This window comes from Aotus nancymaae, unplaced genomic scaffold, assembly GCF_030222135.1.
Source record: "Aotus nancymaae isolate 86718 unplaced genomic scaffold, 86718_ANA_hifiasm-v0.15.2.pri h1tg000057l, whole genome shotgun sequence".
Classification (NCBI taxonomy): Eukaryota; Metazoa; Chordata; class Mammalia; order Primates; family Aotidae; genus Aotus; species Aotus nancymaae.
In genome coordinates this window covers 68,514,399-68,538,791 of record NW_026988471.1, presented here as the reverse complement: position 1 = coordinate 68,538,791, position 24,393 = coordinate 68,514,399, and the positions used below count along the sequence as shown (strand labels likewise).

General features: G+C 42.0%; 2 protein-coding genes, 1 long non-coding RNA gene and 1 other non-coding gene across 15 annotated transcripts in view; 2 read left to right on the top strand and 2 right to left on the bottom strand.

Annotated features, from left to right (window-relative positions):
- The first annotated feature begins 738 nt into the window (after positions 1 to 738).
- On the top strand, positions 739 to 4,938 carry LOC105704600 (uncharacterized). The gene is made up of 3 exons (XR_001104483.2): positions 739 to 785; positions 4,003 to 4,065; positions 4,347 to 4,938. It is a non-coding gene; the product is annotated as an uncharacterized LOC105704600 (long non-coding RNA).
- Positions 4,939 to 6,162: 1,224 nt separating this feature from the next.
- Positions 6,163 to 6,266, bottom strand: LOC135269839 (small nucleolar RNA U13). The gene has a single exon (XR_010338089.1). It is a non-coding gene; the product is annotated as a small nucleolar RNA U13 (small nucleolar RNA).
- Positions 6,267 to 6,496: 230 nt separating this feature from the next.
- On the bottom strand, positions 6,497 to 8,242 carry LOC135269734 (large ribosomal subunit protein uL23-like). The gene has a single exon (XM_064364294.1). The coding sequence runs from the start codon at positions 7,977 to 7,979 to the stop codon at positions 7,563 to 7,565; it is 417 nt and encodes a 138-aa protein (XP_064220364.1). The 5' UTR covers positions 7,980 to 8,242; the 3' UTR covers positions 6,497 to 7,562.
- A 10,879-nt stretch (positions 8,243 to 19,121) lies between these two features.
- Positions 19,122 to 24,393, top strand: part of AAK1 (AP2 associated kinase 1) — a 176,117-nt gene continuing 170,845 nt past the window's right edge. For 3 of the 12 annotated variants that reach the window (XM_064364200.1, XM_064364201.1, XM_064364197.1), the window contains exon 1: positions 19,637 to 20,182. In XM_064364200.1, the coding sequence (XP_064220270.1) occupies positions 20,020 to 20,182 (163 nt within the window). In that variant the 5' untranslated portion in view covers positions 19,637 to 20,019. Of the gene's footprint in view, positions 19,275 to 19,425; positions 19,492 to 19,636; positions 20,183 to 24,393 lie in introns of those variants that run through there. The other 9 variants (XM_012433931.2, XM_012433932.3, XM_012433930.2 and 6 more) reach the window with 5 other exon arrangements.

The window sequence follows — 24,393 nt, the reverse complement described above, 5'->3', positions numbered from 1 at the left end:
ATGACAGAAAATAAGTATTGAAGTCACAGGTTAATAATTTAGAGGAGAAAGGGCTAATAATATCTTATATTTCAATGTTTCTAGAAAATCAGCCTGTGTGAAAATGTTTTTCAAGCTTACAAAATTTGAATCTTGAAAGCATATTTTTTTCCTCCCTGAAAATAAACATAGAAATTGTTGAAATATTTCTGTAAAAAGACAGAAATATAAAATGACCATTATATTTCTACATACTAGGTACATGTTCCTTCACTAGCTTGCCCAGGAACAAGAGCAAATATCAATGGTTTGCTCTTATCAATTCATAATTCTTTTATTTCCGTCACAGTGTGTTCCCATTGATTACACACAGGAATAAAAATAGAAATCTCTGAGATGGTGCCTTTGCCAGTTGTGCAGATGACTTTCTGAACAAGGAAGTTTTATATGGGTGGATGGGCATAGGAACTTGGTTTGAAATGTTAAAAAGGCAGGAAAAAACAGCAGAATCTGTTTTTCATTGCAGAAGAGCCCAGGTTGTCCTGGTCATCTGAAATTAAGCCCAAATCCTAAAAAGTCTGAACACCTGCTGTCGGCCTCCTGCAAGCAGGCCAGGTTTCCCAGGGAATGTTGCGAGAGCTGGCAGAGGCAGGGAACAGGGCAGACACCAGCAAACACCACTTCACTGTGCAGCTATTTTCATGTCCTCTCAGCACACTGAAGTGCTGATAATGGCTTGGGTCTATTCAGCAAACACATTTTGCAGCAGACACAGTGTTCACCGAAGGCACACAGGGCGGCTGCAGGTAAGAAGCACAGTGGGTAGCCAGCTGGGGGAATGTGCGACGGGGCCCACTCTCCCTAAACCCTTCATCCCAAAGTCTCATGTAGGGCAAGGAACGTCAAAGTGGGACAGATTCAGTCCAGCCTCATGTCTCCCCAGGTGCCTTAGTCTGCAGGGAGGCAGAATCCCAGACGGACCCTCCCAGCCCACTGTCTTGTTTAGCACTTGGCCGGGCCAGGGAGCGAAAGAGGGAGTTGGTGCGGAAGTCAGCTCCCCTGAGGGCGGCTGCCGTCAGCACTTTCCTCCTTCACTTTTTTTTTCTTGTCTTTGAAAAACAAATTTCTTATGGATACTAATTGACTATATAGAGAAAAAAATATGCTGACTTTCATAAAGCCACCATCGGCATCATAAAGTCTTAGTGTGTTCTCTTGTTTCAGGTCTTTACAAAAAAGAAACAAAGTAATAACACTGTTGCAACTGTTTATGAACCTCTCCCCAAACCCATTTCCTTCCCTCTCTCCCCGTGGGTAGTCATCATTCTGAGTATCTTCTTTCTCATGTACACGAATGTTTTTATGCTATTTCTACACATGTAGGTATCCACAAAAATATTATTTGGTTTTGCTGTTTTTAAAATGTATAATTTATATAAACAAAATTATACTATCATGTATTTGTTAGATACACAATATTGTTTAAAATACATAATAGGCCAGGAACGGTGGCTCATGCCTGTAATCCCAACACTTTGGGAGGCTGAGGCGGGTGGATCACCTGAGGTCAGGAGTTCGACACCAGCCTGGTAAACATGGCAAAACACGAAAAATACAAAAATTAGCTGGGTGTGGTGGTTCATGCTTGTAATCCCAGCTACTCAGGAGGCTGAGGCAGGAGAATCAATTGAACCGAGGAGGCGGAGGTTGCAGTGAGCCAAGATTGCACCACTGTACTCCAGCCTGGGCAACAGAGCAAGACTCTGTCTCAAAAAATAAATAAATAAAATAAAATACATAATAAAGTACATAATAATATTTTTCACTCAGTGTTTTATATTCAACCATGTTGACCCATGCAACTGTAGTTCATGAACATCCCACAATTTATCTCCCATCTATCAACAATGAGTTGCTTCCAATTATATTTGTTGGTTTGTTTGCTATTAAAAACAATGGTTGGTTGTTTGAAACAGAGTCTTGCTCTGTTGCTCAGGCTGGAGGGCAGTGGCATAATCTTGACTCACTGCAACCTCCACCTCCTAGGTTCAAGCCATTCTCCTGCCTCAGCCTCTAGAGTAACTGAGATTATAGGCCTGCACCACTATGCCTGGCTAATTTTTGTATTTTTAGTACAGACGGGGTTTTACCATGTTGGCCAGGTTGGTCTCAAACTCCTGACCTCATGATGTGCCCGCCTCAGCCTCCCAAAGTGCTGGGATTACAGGCGGGAGCCCCCCCAAAAACAATGTTTTAAGATCATTTTCTAGATGCACAAACCACCATGGCACGTGAATACCTGTGTAACAAACCCGCACATTCTGCACATGTATCTCAGAACTTAAAGTATAATAAAAACAAAAATAAACAAACAAAAAACTAGATAATTTCCCATGTCTCCTGGTACCCATGCTTTCTCTAGGATGTAAACATGTGAGAATTGAATCACTGAGTCATAGGGTTTGTGCACTTTTAATAAAATATTAAACTGTTTCGCCAACTAGTTGTACAGTTTACACTCTCAGTGGCAGTGAATCAGAGATTCTGACACTTTAGCAGTGATAATATGCCTTACCAAGGTTTGGTGTTGCATTTCCCTGACTATCAACGAGATCAAGCATCTATTTTGTGTACTTATTGACAATTCATATGTGTATATATTTTTTTTTGAGAAGGAGTCTCATTGTATTGCCTTGGCTGGAGTGCAGTGGCATGATCTCAGCTCACTGCAACCTCTGCCTCCCAAGTTCAAGCAATTCTCCTGCTTCAGTCTCCCAAGTAGCTGGGATTACAGGCACGCGCCACAATGCCCGGTCATTTTTGTATTTTTAGTAGAGATGGGGCTTCACCATGTTAGCCAGGGTAGTCTAGAACTTCTGACCTCAGGTGATCCGTTGGCCTTGGCCTCCCAAAGTGCTGGGATTATGGGCATGAGTCATCACGTCCAGCAACAATTCATATTTTTTATTTTGTAAAATGTCTTGACAGATCTTTTTTGCATTGCTTTTTCTCTTCTGTTGTTTCTTGCTGATTCATAAGAGTTTTTTACATATTCAGGATGCTAAACTTTTAATGTAGTCTTCAATTAATCATTTTTTAAAGGTTTGTGCTTTTAGTGTTTTGTTTAAAAAATCCTTCTCCACCCCAAAGTCATAAAGCTCTTCTACTCATTCTATTATCTAAATATTTCAAACATTTGCCCTTCACATTTAGATCCATTCTGAATTGATTTTTGATTGTATTCTTTTTTTTTTTTTGAGACAGGGTCTCACTCTATCACCCATGCTGGAGTGCAGTGGTGTAATCTTGGCTCACTGCAGCCTTGACCTCCGGGCTCAAGTGATCCTCCCACCTCAGCTTCCGGAGTAGCTGAACCTCCTGGTGCACACCACCATGCCTGGCTAAATTTTGTATTTTTGGTAGAGACAGGGGTTTCATTATGTTGCCCAGTCTGGTCTTGATCTCCTGAGCTCAAGCCATCTGCCCTGTTTCAACCTCCCAGTGTGCTGGGATTATAGGTGTGAGCCACCATGCCTGACCCTGAATTGATTTTTATGATTGACGTAAGGTAAGGGTCCACTTTCATTTTTTCCATAGATAACCAAATTTTCCAGTACTATTTGCTCTTTTCCCCATGCATATGTCATCTATCAGGTCTGCATTTATCCACAGGTCAATTTCTGGTCTCTCTGTTGTGCCAATTGTCCAACCCTGTGCCCATGTCACATTGTTTTAGTTACTATAGTTTTATAATTAGGGTGACAATGCTTCAAGTTTACTGTGGGCCAGTCACTGTCTGTTATAGCATTTGTTTCATTTGTCATTTTTTAGCCACATATTATTATTCATAGTTGCATTATGATATGCTGGAATGAGTTTGGTAAACCTTCACTTTGTGCTTCAATTCCTACCCTGTCTCTAGTGTATAAGACGTGTGTAGCAAACAGAGTCCTCATTGTGACATGTGGTTAAAACTGGAATATCACTAGTAATGATCAGTATTTTCCCCACAACTCTTTCCAGAGGCAAGATGGCTATCAAGTCTCTTTCAAGGACAGCCTGCTGGACACTTATCAATAAAATAAGGTGAGGAAGGTGAACTCTTTACAATCTTGAGTAGTGGTGAGAGAAGTATTAGATATGGCTGCGCCTGATGACTATTTGGTATACAAGACAGTAGGACCAGGCCAGCCAGGCAACAGTGTCAGTGGGGAACATGGGAAATTCTGGATTAGATTACATAAACTATGTGCAGGAAATAAGGGCTGAACAGTCCTGCAATAAAGTGTATAGAAGGGAGATGGACACTCTTGTTACAGTGGTTTTGGTATTTATTGTATGGTGAAAATCTATGATTTTTTTTTTAGGTGGAATCTCACTCTGTCACCCAGGCTAGAGTGCAGTGGTGTGATCTTGGCTCACTGCAACCTCCGCCTCCTGGGTTCAAGCAATTCTCCTCCCTCAGCCTCCCAAGTAACTGGGATTACACACATGTACCACCACGCCTGGCTAATTTTTTGTGTTTTTAGTAGAGATGAGATTTTATCATGTTGGTCAGGCTGGTCTCAAACTCCTGACCTTCAGTGATCTGCCCACCTTGGCCCCCCAAAGTGCTGTGATTACAGGAATGAGCCACCATGCCCAGCCCTATGATTCTTTATTTATATTTTTGTTTGGTTACACTCTAATACCAGTAATAAACTGACAAAAATGGGCTCAAAGAAAAGGAATGGAAATAAAGTATATGTTTAAATAAATAATTTTAATTTCTCAAGAAAATACATGATGACTATATAATGTTTGTGTGTCAACGTTTACCATCTTGTGGGACATGTGGTAATATTACCAACCACATGAATACCAGAAGTCACGCCTGCTGCAGAAGCCAAAGTGTGTCGTTCCATAGACAGAGTTATATACAGCACAAGACGGCTGTGCCTGGAGACAATGAATTTCCACATGCAGAGGCAAGTTTTACATATCAGTCAGTGAAACATAACTTCATCAAGATCAAATGATGGTTCTAAATTAATATTTCTCTATATACAAATACATATATATCTATACATATATAATGAGAAAGATATATATGTGTATATTTACCTATTATAAATGTAGAGATAAATATTTGGAAGACTGTATCTTAAGAGTGATTATCTCTAGGAAAGGGACAATATCACACTTAAAAAAAAATTTATTTTTGTAGAGACAGGGTCTCACTATGTTGCCCCAGTCTGGTCTTAACTCCTGGGCTCAAGGAATCCTTCCACCTCGGCCTCCTAAAGTGCTGGGATTACAGGCATGAGCCACCATGCCTGGTATATCATACTTTTTTATGTTCATTTAACTTGTCTGTATTCTCTGACTCATTCCTTATACTTTTGTAATAACAAATAAAAATAGAAAAAAGTTTCACTTGGAGTGGGGAATGATTGAATTCCTAATTTTAGTAAACAACCTAGAGTTTATGAAACAGATAAGCATGAACTTATAAAGCGGTGCATGCATTGTATTAATGGTCCCAATTAAAGGCTACCTGGCTCCACACTCTTTGCCTTGTAACTTTGTTGTCCTTTCTTCCTGTCACTGAATGTTTCTCTAGGAACATACTTAGGCCAATGGAATGTTATCAGACGCGAGACGAGCAGGGGCTTGAAGAGCACATGTGCATTTCTGCATGCTCACTAGTGCATCTCTGCCCCAGCATGACAGCTTGTCCCAGCTAGCCCACTGGAGGAATGCAAAGACACGTGGAGAAAAGCAGAGACCATCCTAGCCCCGCAAGTTCCAGTCAACCCCCCGATACAAGAGAGAGCCCAGCTGAGATGGACTGCTGATTGCAGATGCAGCAGCAAGTCCTATCTAGATAGGAATAATGGCTCAGCTGCCATAGACTTGGGAGCAATAAGAATGAGTCTTCAGATGCTTTGTTATCCACACTGTTGGGTCAAGATAGCTGATAATAAAGAATAGATAATATGTGTGTGGAGAGGAGGAGAAAAGGACAAAAGAGACAAAAACGAGAGAAAGAAAAGGACATAAATGTTGCTACAGCCTCCCCATGCATCATATCACAGGATATCCTGTCCAATTCTCTACGGATAGGCCAGAGTATTTTACACATTAGACTAAATCAATCCATGACACTTTTATGAGACTTTTATTTTTCTTTATTTTTTTTCAGTTCAGATGGGTAATGTGCCAAGGTCATAACAAGGTTCAAGGGTGGCACATCTTACACATGTGTGTGAATATCCAATCATTATGCTTATGAACTACAAAAGGATCTCTTTCTTTTTTTTCAATAGCTTTGTCGAGGTATTCACATACCAGTTTACCTGTGTGAAGTGTACAATTCAATAGTTTTTTGTATATTCACAGAGTTGTGCAACCATCACCACAATCAATCAATCAATTTTGGAACATTTGTATCACCTCAAAAAGAAGTGTTGTAACTGTTAGCAGTCACTATGATTTCCTCCCCTCACCACCGCCCCCCACCCCCCGCCTCCTCAGCTCTAGGCAACTACTAATCTACTTTCTGTCTCTATAGAGTTGCTTATTTTATTTTATTTTACTGTATTTTATTTTATTGAGACAGAGTCTCACTCTATCGCTCAGGCTGAAATGCAGTGTTGTGATCTCAGCTCACCTCCACCTCCTAGGTTCAAGTGATTCTCATGCCTCAGCATCCTGAGTAGCTGGAACTACAAGGTGTGCACCACCACACCTGGCTAATATTTGTATTTTTAGTAGAGACAGGATGTTGGTGAGGTTGGTCTTGAACTCCTGGCCTCAAGTGACCCTCCCACCTTGGCATCCCAAAATGCTGGGATTACAGGCATGAGCCACCACACCCAGCCTGATATTTTATATTATATGTGGTCCTTTGTTACTGGCTTCTTTCACTTAGCATAATGCTTTAAAGATTCATCCATGTTGTAGCATGTATCAGTACTTAATTGTTTTTTATTGTGCAATAATATTGCATTGTATGAATATTCTATATTTTGTATATCCACTCATCAGTTATTGGACATTTTGGTTGTTTCCAGTTTTTGGGTATTATGAATAATGCTGCTATCAACATTTATGTTTAAGTTTTTTTTTACAGACATATGCTTTTATTCTTCTTGGGTATATTATTAAGACTGGAATGCTGGGTCATATAGTGACACTGTTTAACCTTTTGAGAAACTGGCAAACTGTTTTCTACCAGTTGCACATTTTACATTTCTACCAGCATTGTATGAGAGTTCCAGTTACTCTGCATCTTTGTCAACACTTGTTATTGTCTGTATTTTTCAATTACAGCAACCCTAATGGCTGTAAAGTAATATCTCATTGTGGTTTTGGTATGCATTTCCCTAATAATTAATGATGTTTAGCATCTTTTCATGTGTTTATTGGCCATGTGTGTACCTTTTTAGCAGAAATGCCTGTTCAGATCTTTTGTGCATTTTATTTTATTATTTTTTTTTATGGTGAAAAGATATACATATATTTAGAATTGGCCAGCTGGACTCAGTTTAGATGATCCCAATTTTGTTGGCAACATCCAAAGCATCGTAATCAGGAGCCAGTCAAACATATGCCTTCTTCTCTCCATCAGGCCGAATCAGGGTGTTGACCTTGGCCACATCAATGTCAAAGAGCTTCTTCACAGCCTGTTTGATCTGGTGCTTGTTGACTTTAACATCCACAATGAACACAAGTGTGTTGTTGTCTTCTATCTTCTTCATGGCAGACTCAGTGGTCAGCGGAAACTTGATGATAGCATAGTGGTCAAGTTTGTTTCTCCTGGGGGCGCTCTTCCGAGGATATTTGGGCTGCCTCCGGAGTCGCAGTGTCTGGGGCCGCCGGAAGGTGGGTGACATGCGGATCTTCTTTATTTTGTGGCTGTGGACACCTTTCAACACTGCCTTCTTGGCCTTTAAAGCCTTCGCTTTAGCTTCGGCTTTAGGAGGGGCAGAAGCTTCCTTCTTCGCTTTCGGCGCCATCTTGGGAAAAGGGTCCGTGCATTTTAAATTAGCTTATTTGTTGCTTTTTATTGCTGAGTTATAAGAGTTCTTTATATATTCTGAGTACAATATATGATCGCACATGTTTTCTCCCATTCTGTGGGTTGTCTTTTTGTTTTCTTAAGTGTTTTTTGAAGCGTTCTTAATTTTGATAAAATCCAATTAATTTTTTTTTTTTTTTTTTTAGATGGAGTCTCGGTCTGTTGCCCAGGCTGGAGTGCAGTGGTTCGATCTCGGCTCACTGCAACCTCTGCCTCCCAGGTTCATGCAATTCTCCTGCCTCAGCCTCCCAAGTAGCTGGGATTACAGGCACACACCGCCATGCCTGGCTGATTTTTTGTATTTTAGTAGAGATGGGGTTTCACCGTGTTGCTCAGGCTGGTTGCAAACTCCTAAGCTCAGGCAATCCGCCTGCCTCGGCCTCCCAAAGTGCTGGGATTACAGGCATGAGCCACCGCACCCAGCCCAATCAATTAATCTATTTTTTTTTTTTTTTTTTTTTTTTTTATCACTTGTGTCTATAAGCTTTGGATTCAGCTACAGTATTAGAGAGGAGACTTGCCACTCAGGATAAAAATTCCCCTCTTGGCCTGGTGACAGAGCAAGACCCCGTCTCAAAAAATAAATACATAAAAAATAAAATAAAATTCCCTTCTTTACATGCTTTGGGGCATTTAAATGAGTATAGGGACGGGAGATTCAGAAGTCTAGGCTAAAACCCACTTTTATCTGGAAATATTCTGCTCGTCTATCGCTCCAAAAAATAACACCCACAATTCTGGGGTGTGAAACCATGTGTTGTTGTTGTCTCATGATTCTGGTGAGTAACTGGGCTCAGCTAGGTGATTCCACTCAGATTTATCACCTGGCTGCTATGAGACAGGGATCATGCCACAGTCATCTTGAGGGCTTGAGAATCATTCACATGTCTGGCACTGAGACAGAGAAAACGCAAATTGCTGGGGCTGGAACAGCCAGGCCTCCTTGGACTCTCTATTTTTATGTGGTCTGTTCACGTGATCTCTACCGCATGGTAGTTTCATGTACTTATATGCTCCAAAGGCACATATTCTGAGCAAGAGAGCTAGATGGAAGCTGTACTACCTTTCAAGATGCAATTTTGAAAGTCATATAGCATTACTTGATTTATTTTTGTGTATTTGTTTGTTTTGAGACAGAGTTTTGCTCTGTCACCCAGGCTAGAGTGCGGTGGTGCAATCTCAGGTCACTGCAACCTCCGCCTCCCAGGATCAAGCAATTCTCCTGCCTCAGCCTCCTGAGTAGCTGGGATTACAGGTGCATACCACAACACTCGACTAATTTTTGTATTTCTAGTAGACACAGGGTTTCACCATGTTGGCCAGGCTGGTCTTGAACTCCTGACCTCAAGTGATCCGCCTGCCTCAGCCTCCCAAAGTGCTGGGATTACAGGTGTGAGCCATTGCACCTGGCCAACATAGCATTACTTTAGAGGTGCAGTCACAGAAACCTATCCAAGAAGTCTATCTGTGTTTAAGGGGAGAAGACATAGATGCCGTCTCTTGATTGAGGTCGGGGGTGGGGTTTTTGGAAGTGCATGTGGGATTGAACATATTGTTGCAGTAAGTTTTGAAAAATACGGTCTGCCGCAGGAAGTTTAATTCAATTTGTCCAATTAATAACTATTGTATACTGTCAAGAGTAATACTTACTGACACCTACTCTATGCAAGAATCTAACTGAAAGGGCTGTTGTGAGGATTAACTGATTGATACCATATATGTAAAGCACCTAGAATAGTGACTGGCACATAGTAAGTAAATGTTAGGTGTACTCTACAGTTAAGGAAAATTAGGAAGCCGTAACTATAGTGTTAGCTTATTACCCTTCCCCACCATTCAATTTTCAGTTGTTCCTTCTGCTATTCACTTAAAAACAAACAAACAAAAGCTTTCTTGGTTTATGCCCTTGTTTTGGTGGAAACGGTTTCATCTTCTGAAAGCTTCTTAGAAAATGTACATGGAAGATAAATATTTTGAAATGTATGTGTCTGAGATACATTTAACCCCATGCTTTACTACTAATTTGGATGGGTATGAGAATCTATGTTGGAGGTAATTTTCCCTCAGATTTTAAAGACATTATTCCATTGTCTTTCAGTTTCATGCATTGCTACTGAGAAATCAGATGCCATTCTGATTCTGGATCCTTTATGTGAAACCTCATTTCCTCCTGGGCACTTGAAAGATCTTCCTTATGTCCTCAGTCTTCTGAAGTTTTGTCACCATGTGCCTTGGTGTGGTTCTGGTTTTGTCCATTGCACTCTGCTTAGTGAGCACTTTCAGTGTGGAACCTCATGCTCTTTAGTTCACAAAATATATAAAAGAATTATTTAATTCATTTCCACCCCCGTTTCCCAGATGTCCAGGGCTGGCTTTCTAATTTTCTTATCCTTTCTTATTTTTTTGCCTTCTTTTGGCCTTTTGGCTATACATGCTTTAGGATATTTTCTAACTTTATTTTCTTAGCATTTTACTGAGTTTCATTTTTGCTATCATATTTTTAATTTAAAAGAACTCTGATTCTCTGTTAGTTTTTAAGAGATTTTTAAAATTATTATTATTGACACAGGGTCTTGCTATGTCTCCCAGGCTAAAGTGCAGTGGCAGTTCACAGGCATGATAACAGCACACTACAACCTCAAACTGGGCTCGAGATCCTCCCACTTCAGCCTGTGGAGAAGCAGGGACTACAGTCTTATGTCACCATGCCCAGCATTTCTGTTTTATCTGATCTTTCTCAGAGAAGCTCGATAGTAGATTTCTCAAAGTTTTCTTCTCCCCATATTGTCTTTTTCTTCTTTGTTTCATTTTTCCTGTTGGCGTGTTTTGGGTTCTATCTTTATTGTCAGAACCTTTCCTTATATTGTGATAACCTTTGGCTCTCTGCTCTCTGCTCTTATTTAAGTGTATTATATTTAGCAAAAAAAAAAAGAAAGAAAGAAGGAAAGGAAGGAAGGAAGGAAAGAAGGTAGGTCAACAAACAGTTGGTCTAATAAAAATAAAATGGGAGAAAACATAAATATACAAAATTAGGAACAAGAAATGGACATAATCACAAATACAGAGAATATTTTTATACTTATAAGAGAATGAAAAATATGAATGAATGAAAGTAAACCACTGATTCCCAATACTGTTTTATGTGTTGGGGTTACAATGGTTAATGAGATAAAATCTATACCTTCTAATTTTAAATATATTTGTGTGATTACTTGATTAACATTTATGTCCTAACCACCCTTCTGCTTCCATGGCCCCTCCCCTTGCCAGTTAAAGAAATCTATGATTTTTAAATAGGCAAATCTCATGCCTATTTTTGTTTATAATTTTATCATTTTTATTCCCAGCATCTGACAGAGCTCCTTTACACATAGTGAAAAAAACAAGTTGTAATAGACTATATTCTCTATCAACTAAAATTACACACACACACACACACACCCCCGAAAAAGGCAGAAAGGATATCCATGTACCTACCTGTTGATAGGGTTTACTTATAAGTAATGAAAGCAACTGAGGTTTATTTTTTTTCTGCTTTTAGATATTTCCAAATGTTACAAAATGATTATGTATTATCAATCAGGAAAAAAAGTTTTAAAAACAACCCTTCATCCAAAAAAAAAAAAGTTAACATCAAACTGGAGAAAAAAAAATTTCCATTTATGTGAAAATAGGTTTTAATTAACATAATTAACATATGCAGAATTGAATATCCAATCTCAAGTTGTCATTCAGACACTATCACATCACTCTAGTATAACTATTTGCATACCATTAATCACTCTCTGACATTTTTCTTGACTTATTTATTGTGTTCTCTTTGCCCTGACCACAACATAAGCTCTCCAGGAGGAGAAACTTTGTTTATCTTGTTTTGCACCATATTGCTTAGTACATGGTAGTTCATTACATACTGATTGAATAAAGAAGCACTCAAATCAATTCTGAAAGAAAAAAGTTCCAATAGAAAAATGGAAAAGAATATAATTTAGAAATGAAGAAATATACACATCCAATAATTAATAGATTATAAAATCTGTAAAGGAAAACACATGTCCATTTTCTTTATAATATTTCCAGTGGCTAGCATTGTTTTAGCATATAATAGATGCTTAATAAACAACTGATGAATAAATAAATGAACATGAAAAATTGTTCAACCTCACTAATTTAAACAATGATAACAATAAACACCATTCCTACCCAACAAAATGAAATGGGTTTCTTTTTAAACTGCACAAACTCAGTGTTGGCAACGGTATGGATATACTTAGGATTTAATGCCTTCTTTTAAGATCAAAAGTTCTAGCCAGATACAATGGTTCATACCTGTAATCCCAACACTTTGGGAGGCTGAGGTAGGAGGACTGCTTGAGGCTGGGTGTTCAAGATCAGCCTAGGCAACAAAGCAACACCCTGTCCCTACAAAAAATTAAGAAATAATTAGCTGGGTGTGGTGCTGTGCACCAGTTACACAGGAAGCTGAGGTGGGTGGATCCCTTGATAGCCTCAGGTTATGATCTTGCCTCTGCATTCCAGCCTCGGTGACAGAGCAAGACCCTGTCTCAAAGAAAAAAGAAAAAAACAAAACCACCAAAAGCTCCTTGAGGGCAAACAGTGTAACTATTTTGTTTATTGTAATAAACTTTCTAAAGTCTAGCAAGCACATGGTGCTTAATAAATATTTGTTTGCTGGATCAGTGAGTGGAGAACAAATAAACATCAATTTCCTAGAAGGTACTTTGGCTTTCTAGCTGTAAAAACATTCATACCTTTGACCCAGTTATTCCATTTGTAAAAACGTAGCTTTAGAAAGAAAATCAGGCGGCTGGGCACGGTGACTCACGCCTGTAATCCTAGCATTTGGGAGGCTGAGGCAGGTGGATCACCTGAGGTCAGGAGTTCAAGACCAGCCTGGCCAACATGGGGAAACTCAGTCTCTACGAAAATTAGTAGGGTATGATGGCAGGTGCCTGTAATCCCAGCTACTTGGGAGGCTGAGGGTGGCGAATTGCTTGAACCTGGGAGGTGGAGGTTGTAGTGAGCCGAGATCGCGCCATTGTATTCCAGCCTGGGCGACAGAGTGAGAATCCATCTTCGAAAAAAAAAAAAAGAAAATCAGGCCAGGCACAGTGGCTCACACCTTTAATCTCAGCACTTTGGGAGCCTGATGAGTGTGGATTGCTTGAGTTCAGGAGTTCAAGACCAGCCTGGGCAACATGGTGAAACCCTGTCTCTATAAAAATACAACACCAAAAGCCAGGTGTGGTGAGCCAGTAGTCTTAGCTACTCGAAGGCTAAGGTGAGAAGACTGCTTGAGCCTAGAAGGTTGAGGCTGCAGTGAGCTGAGATTGCACCACTGCACTCCAACCTGGGCAACAGAGAGAGACCCTGTCTTGAAAAAAAAAGAAGAAGAAGAAGAAGAAAGAAAATCAAAGAAGCACACAAGAGAATACAAGAGAATATTCATTCTAATCAATATAAAAAGTAATATTTTAAAATAAAACATTTGACAGTAAAGCACCGATTATTAAGCAGCCACTAAAAGAATGTTTTTAGAGAATATACAATAAAATGGGAAACCATTAAATGAAAAAATATTAAATATATAACGTGATCTAATATAGTAAGAAATGTACTTATATATGGAAAAATGCTAAAAGGAAATTGATCAAAATGTCATAGCAGTTATTGCTGAGTGGTAGAATTGTAACTGATTTTTATTTTCTCCTATCTACTTTCTTCAATGAGCACATAATTACTTTCCTAAACAAAATCCAAAACCAAAATCAAGTGGAAAATAAGAAGACAAGACAAGGCTCAGTTAAAAAAGGAAAATTAAAAGGTTTTTTTTTTTAAACAAGAAATGATTTTTTTTTTTTTTTTTGAGATGGAGTCTTACTGTCTCCCAGGATGGAGTGCAGCGGTGTGATCTTGGCTCACTGCAACCTCTGCCTCCCAGATTCAAGCAATTCTTGTGCCTTAGCCTCCCGAGTAGCTGGGATTACAGGTGCATGACACCATGCCCGGCTAATTTTTGTATTTTTAGTAGAGATGGGGTTTCACCATGTTGGCCAGGCTGGTATCGAACTCCTGACCTCAAGTGATCCACCAGCCTCGGCCTCCCAAAGTGCTGGGATTACAGGCGTGAGCCACTGCGCCTGGCCAAGAAATGCCATTTTTAAAGAAAGAACATGGTTCTTACAAGTTCGATTCGGCTAAACAGTGGTTCTCAAACTTGAATGTGTATTAGAATTACCTGGATGGTTTGTGAACAGAAACTGCTGCTTCTGTCCCTCCCTCTTACTCAGTAGGTTTGGATGGGGCCCTAAAATTTGCATTTCTAACAAGTTCCACTTCGCTAAAAGACAGCAACATAGAAGGCCTACATGACATAATGAAAATGATGTGGGTTTTGAGGTCAGTTTTGGCTCTGCCCTTTTCTAGCTGTTTTGTAGCAACAGTTGACAGACTGAACCTGCTCAGCCTGTTTCCACACTGATAAAAGTAATGCACACCTCATAGATGTATTGTGAAGGTTAAATGGTATGATTAAATACTGAATATAGTGCTTGACTTACTTAAGGATTTTAATTAATGGTAGTCTTCTTCCCTTTGATTTCCTCAAAGATACAGCACACTTTTGCTATAACTGGGTTTATGGTGGCATGACTTAGCTGTACCACAGGTCAAATAATTTCCTTCAAACCTAACAAACCATACAGTTCATTAGCTACTAACAAAATCTTCATTGTACATCTATAAAATTGGGAATAATATTATAACAGTATTTTCTTTGATAAAATAGATAATGCTGTCTACTTTGTAGGCATGCAACCATGAAGATTAAATAAAATAATATTGGCTAGGCAGGGTGGCTCACACCTGTAATCTCAGCACTTTAGGAGGCCAAGGTGGGAGGATCACCTGAACGTAGGAGTTTGAGGCCAGCCTGGGCAACAAAATGAGACCCCATCTCTATTTTTTACATAATTACTTTAAAAAATAAAAATAGGCTGGGCATGGTGGCTTATGCCTGTAATCCCAGCACTTTGGGAGGCCGAAGTGGGTGGATCGCCTGGGCTCAGGAGTTTGAGACCACCCTGGGCAACATGGTGAAACCCTGTCTCCACTGAAATACAAAAAATTAGCCAGGCATGGTGGCGCGTACCTGTAGTCCCAGCTACTCAGGAGGCTGAGGCATAAGAATTTCTTGAGCCTGGGAGGCAGAGGTTGCAGGGGGCCGAGGTCACACCACTGCGATACAGCTTGGGCTACAAAGTGAGACTCTGTCTCAAAATAAATAAATAAAATAAAACAAAAATATAACAATAAAACAAGATAATATGTTAGGTTTTTAATTCAGTAACTGGCATATAGAAGATACACAGTGTTAACTGAAGAATCCCAAGGTTTATAAATTTGGAGAGGAGAGCTTTATTTCCTTTCTTTTCTTTTTCTTTTCCTTTTTTTTTTTTGAGATGGAGTTTTGCTCATGTTGCCCAGGCTGGAGTGCAATGGCGCAATCTTGGCTCACCACAACCTCCACTTCCTGGGTTCAAGTGATTCTCCTGCCTCAGCTTCCCGAGTAGCTGGGATTACAGGAGCCTGCAACGACACCTGGCTAATTTTGCATTTTTAGTAGAGATGGGGTTTCCTCCATGTTGGTCAGGCTGGTCTCGAACTCCCAACCTCAGGTGATCCACCCACCTTGGCCTCCCAAAGTACTGGGATTACAGGCATGAGTCACTGTGCCTGGCCGAACTTTATTTTTTATAAAGGGTTGCAGCCTGCAGGTTGGTGATCCTGACAGTCTGGGAAGTGTAGACTCTGGCAGAGACTGAAAGCAGGCATTTAGAGGAAGGAAAGAGTGGAATGGGAATTTATGCCAAATGAGTTGGCTAAGAATACATATTTAAGAAGTTATTTGATTATTCACAAAGTGGGGGGCAGTACATGGATTCATAGTTAGTAAACTGTGCACGTTACATATGTCTTATGTTCTCTTTGGGGTGGAGATTTAACATTTAAATGTATTACAATTAGATGAAGCAGAGGACATGAAGGCACTCAGTGCACAGCCTCTGAAAAACCAGCCAGAACCCGTCTGTGGTTGGTGGTCTCTTACTAGGATGTTACTGAAATCAGTCTCTTGTCCAATCAAAGTGGTAGTTATGGCTTGTGGAACAGGGGTTGGGGGGATACAGTTAGTTAGCTGGCATCTGGTGGTCAGTGAGAAACAATTGTTTCAATATTGCTCATCTCTAGGCCAGTGTCTATTTAGCTACCAGAGAAAAAGAAAAACATACTCTTTAAGTGTAGCGATGTGTGACTTAATCCTTGCCTGACATAGCCTTAGGTCTTGTTTATAATTTGGCATCTTATTGCCACAAAGAGTCTGTTCCTGCAGTCTTATAATGGGTATTGTAACAATAGCAAATGCCAGTTTCTTTCCCACTCACTTTGAGTATTTATCCGTAGTATCTTCCACATCTAGTTCAAAACTCATCTATGATACTTCAGTCTTTCCACCTTACTCAGATAGCTCTCTTTTGTGTCACATTTAATTTCAAGTCAGTTATTTACTTTATTTAAGTACTGGTAAGAACACACTCTACATAAACTATTATACTGGCTGCTCAAGGAGATAAGTAGAAGACCGTTCTCTAGCTTTGATGTATTTGGTTGAGACATCAATATATATTAAAAGTTGAATAGGAACGCAAAGCAGAGTGGGACAAATTATACAGAAAGTAAGTGTGATACTTTTGAGATGATAGTGGCTGATCTGTTCATTATTTTGAACTCAGGAACTAAAAAATTAGTAAGAGTTGTAAGAGCTCTAGTTTTATAGCTGAGAAAATAAGCCCAGTGACATAAGTGGTCTAGGGTCCCAGCTATGAAGTGGCAGAGGTTTCCTGTCTCCTGGTCCTATGCTGCTTGTGCACAGGTTTCTAACTACTCTCAAGTCTTTTAATCAGTTAATGTTTGCTCTCTCTAAGTAGACAGTTTAGTATAGCCAGGTAAGAAGTGGGTTCTGAAGCTAAAATGTTTGGGTTTGAATCTTGGCTTTGCTATTTACTGTGTGACTTTGGGCAAGTCACTAATCTGATTTGTTTACCCACCTATGAGTATTTTTATTCATTTTATTTCATAGCATTGTTGTGAGCATTACATACTTAATATGTATAAAGCATGAAAAACTGGATTTGTCATTATAATTGCTGTTAGTCCGTGAGGGAATGGAGGGCAAGGAATCTAATCATCTATTTTTTGTTTTTTAAACCTCTTCCCTCAGATTCTGATCAAAGCATTAACGTGGATGATCAATAAGTGCATGTTAGCTACCTTAAGTCTATTGGGAGTTTTTATATCACTGAATTAAGACTGGAGATTTGTGTAAACCTGCCCTAGTCTGGTACCAGGAAAGTCTATAAAAGTAAAAACTGAGATAGCACTAGACTGATTTTAGGACCTAGCAGAGCTTTTTCTTTAAAAAAACAAACAAACAAACAAAAAAAACAGTCAAGACGAATAGGTGCTGAGAAAGATGGGGGTCAACGAGTCTAATTCCAAATGAGCTTTCTCATCTATTTTAAGATCTGTTTCAAACTTCCTTAGACAGAAATCTGGCCTTTTAAGGAAAGTGCAGAGAACATGCCTTCCTGGGCTTAGTTTGAGGGAACAGGTGCTGCATTTCACCCTGGAGGTGGCTGCATGAATTTGTGAACTGAGTTGACAACACTGACTCTCCAGAAGAAAAGATGCTATCTCTACCCAGGGAGTTGAATTACAATGGCACTACTTGAAACAACAGCAGCAGCAGCAACAACAACAAACGCCACTGTTAGCCCAGTCACAGCTCAGCTCAATATTCAGATTCGAGAAAGCAAGAACCATTTTTTTCCCTGGGGCACCCTTCTCTACTCAAATGCCCGCTGAAAAAAATTCTGCGACAAGCACTGGGAGTGGGAAGAGTGGGTGGAGATGAAAAATAGCCCATATTCAGGGGTTAGAAAAATCATATTAATAAATCATAGGTTTTTTGTTTGTTTTTGTCAGAGACTTGTCACTCACTACCTTCAGCATCATCGATCAGGAAATCTAGGGTTGGAAAAGTGTACCAACTGGCCTTCCAAATCGTCTGCATTTGGCAGATTCAAATCACACAGTTCACCCCTACCCTCAGCACTTAAAACGGTATCAGGGAAACATAAGCATCAATGGAAGAATCTTGAAGTGAAAAATAAATAACTGATCAGTTTAGGGTTAGCGTTCTTGTGTGCAAGGGGGTTAGTGAAGGTCAGGCTATGGGGCGCACCCACAGCGTCAGCAAAGGAGGAAGAATTAAGGGGCAGCATGGGCTGAAGAGCCCCAGAGTTTGCGGTCAAGCCAACGGGCTGGGTCTTTGGTATCCTAGGATCTCCTCTGCAGACAATCCTTGGCAGTTTCTCGGTTTGAATCTCGCCTGTACATTTCCAGACGAGATAGTCTTACTGAGCATTCTCACAGCGCCTAGCTCAGAGCTGACCGCAGAGCCGGCTCTCAATAACATCTAGAAGCAAAAGCAGCTTTTGAGGTTAGGGGCGGAAGGGCATCGGTTTTACTTATTTTAAGGCTGGCGCTCCAGTGCAGCCGGATCCAACTGCCAGCACAACGTTCCCGATCACTTCTCGCTTCCATTTCAGCCCAGGTGACGTCGGGAAACCCCATAGGACCCGCTCGGGGCTAAGCGGTTAAGCCGCGTCCTTCAGGTGTCAGTCTCTATCCTTTCGGAAACCACAGCCTCCAGAATCCCTTGTGCCAGGAGGCCAGGCCACAAATAAGATGGCTCCAGGAGGGTGGAACATACAGCAGGGGGAAACCTCGTCGTTAGCAGTTTCTTCACGGGATGTGTTTATTAAGTTGCCGAGTCCCCACATACGCGCCACCCCACAAACCTCTCGAGGCCGTGGAGGCCACCGCTGCCGCCTAGCCCGCTCTTCCAGGAGCATGCTGGGAGTTGTAGTCCAGCAGCCGGACTGCGCCGAACTACCTTTCCCAGCTTGCCCTGCGGCTCGACCGATATCAACAATTTTTTCCAGAACTCTCTCTGCACTGAGAACCCCTTCCCCCCGTTCCCCTTCTCGCCGTCGACTCCTCATCTGTGGCGACAGAACAGCGGTTGCAGGAGAGGGCTCGGTCCCTCGCCGCGCCGCCCCGAGGGGCACTTCCGGCGGCGGTTCACTTCCTGGTTGGGTGGATGGAGCCGGGCGGGAGCGCGCGCGGGGGAGGGGCGGCGGGTCAGTCTCCGCCTGGCGCTCCCGGGATCAGCTGGCGGGCGGGCAGGCGCCGAGCGCGGCCCCGGCTCTCGCTGCAGCGCCGCCTCCTCTCTGCGTCGCAGGCCGGCCCGGCGGCCGTGACAATGTCGCGGGGCTGGTAGCTGGGCGCCGGCCGCCGAGCCGTCTCAAGTGGGTGCTGCCAGGATGCCTCCTCGAGGGGCGGCGGGGAGCCCGGGAGGAGCGGGAGGCAGTGCCCGGCAGGGTCAGCGCTGCCCGTGCAGCTCGGATCCCTCCTTTCTCAGAGCTCCCGGATCGGGGGGTCCTGGGTTCTGGGGCCAGGGTCGCGTTTTCAGCCCCGGGGTTTTTCTTGCCAGGAAAATGCATGAAGCGTTTCCCCGGGATGATGGCTTTTGCTCCCCCTAGGACTCAGCGGTTGAATTTTTAAGTGTGTTACTGATTCATCCTCTCTCTCTTCCTCTGTCATCACAGGTTTAAACTTACACGAATCGCTCTCTGGAGGAGGAGGGGACCCGCCGCGCGATTGACACGCATATTCCTATAGGCATCCTCCCTAAGCCCCCACCCCCACGGCCGGATTCGGGTGGCTCCTCTCCGAGCTGAAATCCAAGAAGAAATCCTTGGATCTCTTTTCTTAAAAAAAAAAAAAAAAAATCTAGAAACCATCGGTATTTTGCTTTGCTGCTTCCTATTCGCAAGATGAAGAAGTTTTTCGACTCCCGGCGAGAGCAGGGCGGCTCTGGCCTGGGCTCCGGCTCCAGCGGAGGAGGGGGCAGCACCTCGGGCCTGGGCAGTGGCTACATCGGAAGAGTCTTTGGCATTGGGCGACAGCAAGTCACAGTGGACGAGGTGTTGGCGGAAGGTACGGCGGAGCTCAATGCGCCGTAAATTAAAATCTTGTGCTGATGCGGCAAGACTGTGGTTTCTAGTTGTTGCATGTATGAATGGGCTTTGACCAGTTGACCCCCCCTTCCCCCTTCACTTGCCCTGTGAGTCATTGTCCTTGAGAGATTTAAAATTGAGATTTGAAAGTGACTGGGCTTATGGGGGTGTGGGGAGGTTGCCGAAATTGTTTACCTTAGTGGCCTTTTATTTTTATTTTTTTAATATTAAGAATCCGAATTTTGAGGATCACACAAGAAAACGTATGTGTGGAAGTGTAAAGCTTCATGCCAAAGGCAATGGGCTTGTCATCCTCCTAAAACTTAAAATCTTGATGTGAAGGCTGAAGGGTGGGGATGGGGGGACTTTTAAGAAGAGAGGGTTTTCTCCTTCTCCTACCCAACTTTCCCACTTCCATGAGCAGGCATTGGAAGGAAGAGAGGATTTTCAGAGAATGTGACTGTGTTTTTCCAAGGGGCTCTTGGTGGATTTCACTAAGTTTGTTTCCTGACCCAACTGTAATCAGGTCCCCAGGATATAGCAAAGATAACAGAAATTATATAAAACAAATGTGGTTATTTTGAACTCAATCTAGCAGGCCCCTCTTCCCCTTGCTTTAGGTTTTGTTTTTGTTTTTTTAACCAAAAGAAAAATTACTTGAGAGTGGCTCTGATTTTGTTTTTTCGCTATCAGGGAGGATGTTATTTAGATCTGCTGCGTAAATTTCCTCTGTGTTTCATCTGTGTATCTATACTCATGTAGATATACATCTTTATTCCCCCAGGCTTTTGGGAAATCTTTGCATATCTCTTTTGGTAACCTTAACCTCGACCTTCATAATTATGCCAGACTCATACTTTTCACAGCCCATTGCCCGTCTAGTGTGCTTTTATTTTTAATAAAAGCAGCAATTTCCTTGGCATGAAGCAATTCAGACTAATTGGATGGGGCCAACCTGCTGTAGGTTGTGTTATAGACTGAGAGGGGTTAGAGGAAGGGAGAGTCTCTATTACTGCAACGTGGTGGTAGGGAACAGTTTTATTAGCAAGGGAAGAGAGAAAGCTAAGAGGCATCTTTAAAAAGGGGCCTTTTGCAAGCTAAAGTTGAAGCAAGGGTCCTGACCTGGCCCTGGGAAATGCTTGTCATGGTAAGTGTTGCAGGCTGATGGGTGGGTTTGGAAGAGGAAGAAGCTGTGTTTGGCTCTCAGCTTGTGTAAGCACTGGATTCAGCAGGGCCCAGTTTTCTGGGATTTTCTGGGAGTAGAGTTGAAGCCTGTACTTTAAAAACACGATTTAAAAAAAAGATGTCTGACAGTTAATGTCCTTGTGAAATTATTGCTCTTCCATTCTCAGTACTGCTCTAGCTGGGCTTTATCTGGGGCCTGAGTCACTGTCCCTTTGGATCTTTCCTGTGGACTTTGGTGCAGGCTGGGAGATGCTTCTGTGCCCGCTGCCAGATCCGCACCCTTGAGTCTGATCTGTCTCTTTCATCCCTGTGCCAAAGCCCTTGACTACAGTGGGGTGGAGAAATGGTGAAAAGGAGTGTGTGTCAGAGAAATCAGAGAAATCAGGGGCAACAGAGCACTTTTTCTCCCCTCATAGCCCACGAGCATTTTGTTCAGCTAGGATGTTGTCTATTCACGGATGATGCTGCCCTAAGCGGTTCATGTTCTCCAAGTGTGAGAAGAGTGATTGGGAGGAGAACAGGCAAAATTGGTCTTTGTTACCTAGGCTGCCTTCCTCTTCCCTGGGATTCATCTTCAAGAACTGTGCATCATGTATTGTGATATTTTTACATGGAATTTAGGACTTGTAGCTCTGCATTTATTCATTCAGCAGTTTATGGAGTGCCTGTGAAGTGCCAGGTACTGTGCTAGGCTCTGGGGGTATGCTGTTAAACTAGATGCTGGCCTTTACCAACTGCTTTAAGAGTTGGAAAATAGCCAGTTATAGTGGATTGATAAGTGCCATCATAGAGGTAAACTTAGGGTGTAGTGGCCCCCAATTTTAGGGAGCCCAGGATTGTTTTCTGGAGAAAGTGACTGAAGAGTGAGTAGGAGTTAGTATGGTGGCAGCATGGGCAAAGACAGAGTAGCAAGTGAGACTATCACGCAGAACCAGGTCTGGCTGTGCTTCCTTTTTTGTGTTCTTTGGCTTTAGTTGTGTTTGAATTTGTGACTCCTAGAAGTGTGTAGATATGTAGGAACCAGTATACAAAGTATTTATGTAGCACCTACCAAGTCCAAAGACCCTATGAAGTTCTGAGAGGGATGAGGGAGGTCTGAAGTGTGATTGACATCTGCCTTTAAGTATCTGCCAGTGAATTTGGAAGGTGAGGCATATATTCACATATACAGTAGCATGCTTACCAGCTACTGTAGAGTCAGAGAGATCTAGGTTCACATTCTGGATCTCTTTTTTACTAGCTGTGGAACTGTAGTCAAGACATTCCAAACCACTCTTGAATCTCTGTTTCCCTGTGGCAGTGGTTCTCAAAGTGGAGCATCTTTATCACCTGTGAGCTTGTTGGAAATGGAGATTCTCAGGCCTCACTACATGGGCTGTGGGTGTGGGGCTTAATAAGTTCCTGGAGAGATTCTGATGCAAGGTCAAGTTTGAGAGCCACTGCCTAATGGACTGGTCATGAAGATTAAATGAGGCAATATATGTAAAGTAATTAACATTTTCAGGTGTTCAATAAATGGTAGCCATTACTTACCAGCAATGTTATATATCATATGTGTGTGTGTGTGTGTGTGTGTGTATATATATATATGTATATATATATAGAGAGAGAGAGAGTGTGTGTGCGTGTGTGTATGTGTGTGTGTGTTAAAGGGGAGTGGGAGCATTGTGAAAGCTAGTTGAGTTACAGCAATCTGAAGCAATTCCTTTCCCCCATTGTTAGGGGACAGAGCCAGATGTTCTTTGCAGAGTCCTCACCAGCTCCTTAAAGGGTCAACAGATGTTTTGGGTAGCCATGCTTCTTCCCTGGACTCTCCTCTCTGTGAGTCCCCAAATGCTGACCTATCTACATTTCCAGCCAGAGTTGTCTAAGGACCATGGGAGTTGTACAACGTGTGCCCAGAGCAGTGGCCAGGCAGTTTAGAGAGGAGTGGTGTGAGAGGCTTCAAAACACAGACCAGATTACCACCACGTTCCACTGCTGATCTCTTTTTTCTCTAGTGTGGGTATTGGCCTGTGCTTTTTCATGAGGAATTGCAAGAACCCCAAGGAGCAGGTGCTGGGGAAGACAAAAGGATGCTGCACCGCCATATCTCCCCTGTTAGCATCAGCGCCTTTCTAGCCTGATTTTACTAACTAGTCCAGCAGGGGCTGTTTGGGGGAAGTGAAGTCTTTAAGTCACGAGTTTAGAGGAATATGGCTATTTCTAGGCTGGGTGCCAGGGAGAATATTTTCTTTCTAGCTTTCTCAGCGAAGATGCCATGATGAAATGCTAAATCATGTCTAAGTTAATGGGCATGTGATGTCAAGGGAAGATTTGGTTTAAGCTTCCAGAATAAGCTCAATGGGAAAATTGGAGCAATGTTCAAAGAAGGATTGAGAAACAGTGCTTTTATCATACTTCCTTAGCTATACGAGGACTTATATCTCAGCTTTAAACAATAAATGTTTATTTATTTCTTACTGTGTCCAAGACAACATTCCAGAGCTATAAGGTGGACTAGATGGCTCCTCAGAGCAGTTTTCTAACCTATAGTCAAGGAATCCAGGTCTAGGGCTGATGAAAACTACCAAATGTTCACATCAATAAACTTTGATAAATTCTCCTACCTACAGAGCAAACTAGTAAGGCTTAAAAATGTGTGTGAAGGGCTGGTGTGGTGGCTCACACCTGTAATCCCAGTGCTTTGGGAGGCTGATGTGGGCGGATCACCTGAGGTTGGGAGTTCGAGACCAGGCTGACCAACATGGAGAAACTCTGTCTCTACTAAAAATACAAAATTAGCCGGGTGTGGTGGCGTATGCCTGTAATCCCAGCTATTCGGGAGGCTGAGGCAGGAGAATTGCTTGAACCCGGGAGGTAGAGGTTACAGTGAGCCGAGATCATGCTATTGCACTCCAGCCTGGGCAATGGAGTGAGACTTTGTCTCAAAAAAAAAAAAAAAGTGTGTGAAACCACCAAAAATTCCATTAAAGGCACATCATTCTAATGTGTTGGTGTTATCAA

Bases quoted from the DNA above. Each gene is read 5' to 3' on its own strand.
- LOC135269734 (XM_064364294.1), bottom strand. From the start codon at position 7,979: ATGGCGCCGAAAGCGAAGAAGGAAGCTTCTGCCCCTCCTAAAGCCGAA.